At 43.0% G+C, this 6,000-nt stretch overlaps 1 protein-coding gene across 1 annotated transcript in view; it reads right to left on the bottom strand.

Moving 5' to 3' along the window:
- Positions 1 to 701: 701 nt before the first annotated feature.
- Positions 702 to 6,000, bottom strand: part of samd10b (sterile alpha motif domain containing 10b) — a 52,959-nt gene continuing 47,660 nt past the window's right edge. Inside the window, exon 5 of the mRNA XM_069660601.1 lies at positions 702 to 793. Within this exon, the coding sequence (XP_069516702.1) occupies positions 771 to 793 (23 nt within the window). The 3' untranslated portion in view covers positions 702 to 770. The remainder of the gene's footprint in view (positions 794 to 6,000) is intronic.

The raw sequence follows: 6,000 nt of genomic DNA, 5'->3' as shown, positions 1-6,000 counted from the left end.
GTAGTAGAGTATTCACACTCCATGTATCCACTGATTGGGTAATCCCAGCTCCAGTTAAATTTACATTCTTGAAACTTGAGGAGCCCTAATGTACTCACATTGATGTTGCACTTTTTCTTAGTTTGTTTCTGTTGAAAAATTAAATGAAAAACTTTTCTCTTATGCACTACCACCTGCTGTTCATGACAAACCGTCATTTCCAAATTGCATTTTTCATTCAATATATTGGAGTGGTTGAAAAATGTTGGTCTGGATTTGTCATTAAAGAGGTGGTGGTGGGTCCGGAGGCTAGACCAGTTGAGAACCACTGCTTTGAGAAGGTTCAAAGGTGAAGATGAAATTAAAATGCCAAGCAAAGAGAGGAAAACCCTTAAACAAACCCAAGTGCTTCCCAAGCAGTCCGATCCAAATGAAACAGGAAACAAAAGGAGATTTTCTGCGATCAAGCGTATACCAGTGACAGGCCTACATCATCACCCGTGTTGTGTATCTTACGTCTCATCACTATGCTACAGTGGGCCTCCCCGCCTTCAGCGGGTCTTTGTCTCTCGTCTCAGTGTCTGTAAACCACGTTTGGCCGTGTTGAATGAGAATCCTCCAGACTGTGTTGGCATGTCGTCTCTTGGCTCGTCCTGTCCCCTTTCACACGCCGATTCTCTGCTCACATATCTGAAGACAGCAGCTCTTCTGTGGCTCCTAGAGATGTATTGTGAAGGGGGGGGGGGGGGGGGGATGAGGGAGAGGGGCTGCCAAATGGATCCAGGGATGAGCTAAGAGAAGTTTCCAAAGGAAGCTGCAGAGAGAAGAGAGGAGGGGGTCACATGGGAAGAAAAAGCAGAGGTTAAAGTCTCATCTAAGAGCCTTTTGAAGCACAAGTATTGGGTTTGTAACCCTCCTGCATCTGTATGTGGCACCTTACTCCCCGAAACTCTACTGCATTCACTGCGGCTGGCTTTTTTCATGTATCCCGTTGTATTCAATCACAGAGCGACAACCTTATCATTTTGTATGAAAAACACTGTCTGACTGAATAAGTTAGAAAATAATGGCAGTGCATGACAATTGCTGCAATGTCGCTAATGTAGTTAGAGAGAAAGACACAAAAAATAGACACACAACGGGATTAACAAAGACTTTTCAAAATAAGGGCGGATAATCCTCAAATGCTGACTTTTAGTTCATAAAAAGTGTAAGGTTACAGGGCAGGTGCACAGCTGGGTTTATAATATATACAAATATTATACCCAAAATAAAAGGAGAAATACGTACACAAAGATTTATATACATACATAGTTTTATTTCAACACTTTGCAGGTATATAGCAGCTTCACAACAAAGAGCAGAATTAAGAGATTAAGCTAATCAGCGTGTAATAATTAGACTTTATTCTGAATGTCATTATCTCTCTCAAAACAACAGATGCGACCAGGTGGTTTCCCTGACAACTAGCCAGCTCGTTCCATCCCGAAATGACACCAAGTGTCAGCGGGGAGGCACACTCTCCTCTTCCCAGACTGCTGGCATTTCAGCTCTAAGCTCCCCTCTCCTGATAGCCCAGGAAGACGCCGCGCCACCTGTCTCTAGACTCAAACAGATGTAACGCGGCTCTGGTATGAACCTGAACCAGGAAACTGCAGAGAGAGACAGAAGGACGGAGGAGCATTGCAACGACTGGAGGCTTGCACACACACAGAGGAAACAGCTTCTCTGATAGAAATCCTTTTAAATGAGCTCCCGATGGAGTCGTCAGAGCCGAGGTGCCGCAGAGGAGGAGAGGCGGGAGGGAAGAGGAAGGGGGTGAGGAGAAAAAATTTGTGCTGAGGAGAACTGACATGTTCCTACTTTTTTCTCTGTGTCACGCTCAGAGTTCATTCATATTCTAATTCAGAGCAACAGTTCAGCTGGCAGACGCCACATGAAGCTCTGAGTAAAGCTTTACCAGGATGGGCAACATCACAGGAGCGTTTCAGGGAAACAAGGTTACCACGGCCGTCTCCAAAGGCAACCAAAGTGCTCCTGACAACATGACGTCTGGAGTCAAAGGTCGCGTTGCCTGTTTCAGCTAATTACTAATGAGAGTTTGAACATGGCAGATGGTTACACACAAAGGAACAGGGAGACTTTGATGAAAATTTGATGTGTTGGGAAGAGAGACTGACAGATTATTATAAAGATATACCAACAACGAGAGGAGGAGAAGAAGAAGGAGGGCAGACCCCCCGCTGGCTTATGATCTGAATCCTCTCTCCCCGAGCTTTCCAGATGTAACAACATGGTTCACTCTACCCTGAGAGAGCTGTGGAAGACAACCCTTACCTTTCAGAGATCGACTCATAACACAGCCCATCCTTCTGACGATACAAGCCCTACTGTAAGTCAAGTTTCATGTACAAGGATATGAAGGGAGCAGCTTTCCCGACCATGAAAGACTTATGTTCAAGAGAAAATATAAACAGGCTGTGAAATGCAATAAAACCATAGCGGTGAAGGTTGAAGCGGAGGATGGGCCTGTATACGTACATTTGCATTCAGCTTTGATGCTCTGATTTGAATTTCCACACTGCATTAACTTTAACTGTAAGTGACTTTGTTGTTGTTTGTTAACCATGACCTCAATCTTTTCCCAAAGTTTGACGCACAACTAACATAAAAACAATGCATGTTTTGAGTTTCAAACACTTGACTCTTTCACTCTTTCAAGACTTGAAAGGTGGAGAGGTGAAATAGTTTGTTGGAGTAGCAGTGGAATCCAAAAGTTTGCCAGTTTGATGCATCCCAGCATTGATTGTATGTTCGACAAAACTTCTCAAACACCGTTCCAGGTGTTAAGCTATGTTTTGGCAAATATATGACAGTCATTGTGTTTAAGTAAGGATAAAAAAGCCTGAATTGTAGTGTAACACAGTGTCACTTCGCTGATCTTTCAGAGAACAAAAAACCTAAGCTCAAAGGTCACAATAGTTGACCTTAAAGGGGCACTCCAGTAATTTAGTATTATGCTTCCATAAAGTTGGAGGACTTGCAACAGGCAGATTAAAACAAAGCCGTGTCCCAAACCCAGGCCGATTGCGTCACAGCAAGGTGTCAAAGACTTTCCCAATTTTAAGGCTCCTTCAGATGCGACAGACAAATGCGTCGTCCGTTTCCTGGGCCACGGAGGATCCATCAGTCACATCCTTCGCGGCCCAACGTATCCCGAGATTCATTGTGGCGGCTGAGGAATACACTTTTAAATGTCAAAGTTTTTGGTTCCAACGCAATCAAATAACTAGAGATACAATTATTAAAAAACAAAACGGGCATTGAAACAGATTAAAATAATAGGTTATGTGACGTTAGTTATGATAGCTAGATAGCCCGCTAGCTACCTGTTGCCGGGCTACAAGAGCTGGGTTTGTTACACAAGGTTAAGGCCGGGAACAGCTGGTGACGCAAACAGGAAATCCTCCGTCTCGTTTCAGTTAGGCCTTAGCGGCCTACACAGGCTATGAATGACTCATCCTCTGTAGACCGCATCCTTCAAAGGATGCAGCCCCTGAATTGAGACACCGCTTAAGAATGATTAAATTAGGTTCAGCAGAGGTAGTGTGGGTCAAGCTCCAAAAAACACTGGATACTTTAATTCCTATAATGCAACTCGTCATCTCCACGCATCTTTCCATCTCCACACCTACAGATTGTGGTGCCAGTTTTCTGTCATATATTTTAATGCTTCATTCTAGGAAACCCTGAGGACATCATCGGGGTAACTTTGTCAGACTTCAGAAAGCTTCCATCAGAGTCGTGTAAAACACTATATAGCTGTTCTGACAGGCTGCATGGTCATGGTGAGTAAGATGACCTTTACGGGAAAAATTGGTGCAGAAAAAGCACCTGAAACACAAATTTATTTTGATGTAAAATCCATTTCCTAGAAGCGTTCCAATTGCTGAACTTAACATCAGTAACACAGAGATTATAAATTCTATTGACTCCATGAAACAAAATCTCTTTCATCCACTGAGACAATTTTCTTCATACTCTCATTTCTTGGTTATTGTGTGGAGAACATTTTTAACAGTAATGTGATTCCATGTGTGAAATGTGCTGCAGAGCTTTGAGCAAGTCAAGTGAGCCTGCTCCGGATTAGCACGGAGTGTTAAGTACGAGCCCACAGCCAGGGAATGAAAGCGCTATTGGACCATGCTCTCTTTCACTATACATGTTCCTTCATTAACCTCTTTGCTCATCTCTATTCCATATCTCTGATCTGTCGATTTCATCCCTTGATATTTCTCTCTTTTAGCCGTGTCACCTCAAATTGCAGCTCTGTGTCCATTTTTTTTACGCTTGCCATTATTCCCTCTCCATTTCCCAATCTTCTCTTTTATGTTCTTTGAGCTCCTTCCTGTCATTTATCCTTTTAATTGTGTGCATATTTTATTTTCAAAAGCAGCAAACGCGGGCACTTCGGGTTTAAGAAATCACTGAAGAGAGCCTTTTACAAAGCTGCTGATGTGATTAATCTGAAATGCTTGTAAGGGTCGTGTTAAAGCGGCTATCATGGCTCAGATCAGAAACAAACTCACGTCACATTCAGGCTTATTCGCATTTTTATCCTTTTCTTCAACAGTTATTGTGAGATCAATATTTAATTTTTGGTAGATCCATTGGAGATGAATCAGACCTGACAGGCGCAATGACACAAGGCTTCACTAAATCACACCAGAATGGTTAATGTGTTGGGAGGAGCGCTCAGGGAGAGTAGCTGTGTGTTAGGCTGAAGAGAGAACAGTGTGAACCACAGCCCGCTTTAAGCACTGCTTTGAAAAATGAGCATGAGGGCAAGGTGCATTAGTGTGGCGTCCTACTCTCTTTCTCACCTTTAGCCCTCACACTTCCACGCCGCCATTACTTACTCCATACCTATCATCGACCACTTTCCCTTCCAAACACCAGCATCTTTACCTTCCTACCCAAATCAGCCTCTTGTTTTGCTCTCAATCCAGGCCCACAGAGGTCAAGCAGCCATGCTAGTAGATCTGAGAGTGCTTTGAGCTAAATGCAAACATCGGCATGCTGACATACTCGTGTTAACATGCTAATATTTTCTGGTATTTTGTTAACCATGTTCACCATCTCAGTTTAGCACAAGAGCATACTTAAATTTCTTATGCTACTAAACACAAACCATCTGTCTTGCATCATTCCCAGTTGATTTACAGTTTGGGACTTTCTTCACTTTTGCAGGAATGTGTTCAAAACTCAATTATTGGACAAAATGGAAACTAGACAAATCTATTAACAGAGTTGTTGCAAATCCTCCTGTGAGGAACATGAATGTTTGTACCAAACCTCATAGTGATAATAGGCTACTTGTTGAGGCATTTAACTCAAAACCATGAATGTCAAACTCATGGTGGTGCTACAGAAAGAGTCAAGGGATCAGAAAGTTAGCAAGCTTCAGCCTCTGGGGACCATGAACATGTTCATGGGAATGCATTCAATGCATATTATCATAGTTCAATGGAAAAGTGATTACTATGACCTTCTTTAGGGCCTGTGTCCACTAACGGCACTTTTTGCGCTGGCAGCGTCCACAACCTCAATTTCAGATCGCTTCTCACAGGCGTTTTCTGTTGCTAGGGTCTGGCAGCACTTCTGCCCCCTGGTAGTGACCTGTTTTAAATTACTATGTATGATTAATATTTGCTTTCATTCAAGGAAATGTTTCAAAGAAAACACAAACAATGGAAAGGAATAGAGTCCTGGCATTAGCAGCAGCTCTACACCTGGAAATTGTATCCCTGAAAAAACTAAAGCATTAGCTTCTCCTCCGCCATTGTTGTTGACAAAGTTGATGTCAGAAGTCCCGCCCCTTCTTGATTTTGACTGGTTGGTGAGGGAGAAGTGACATTGACGAGCGTGGCGGCGTTCCAAACGTTGAACTATTTTCAACTGAGAACGCAGCGAGAAAAAACAGCTGATGCCGAGGGCATTTTAGCGATGAGGATGCTGAGT

This window comes from Semicossyphus pulcher, unplaced genomic scaffold (genome assembly GCF_022749685.1).
Source record: "Semicossyphus pulcher isolate SPU_LCO1_2020_fin unplaced genomic scaffold, fSemPul1.0.p SCAF_13, whole genome shotgun sequence".
NCBI lineage: Eukaryota > Metazoa > Chordata > Actinopteri > Labriformes > Labridae > Semicossyphus > Semicossyphus pulcher.
Note: the sequence above shows the minus strand (reverse complement) of the source record. Positions and strands in the feature narration are given on the sequence as shown.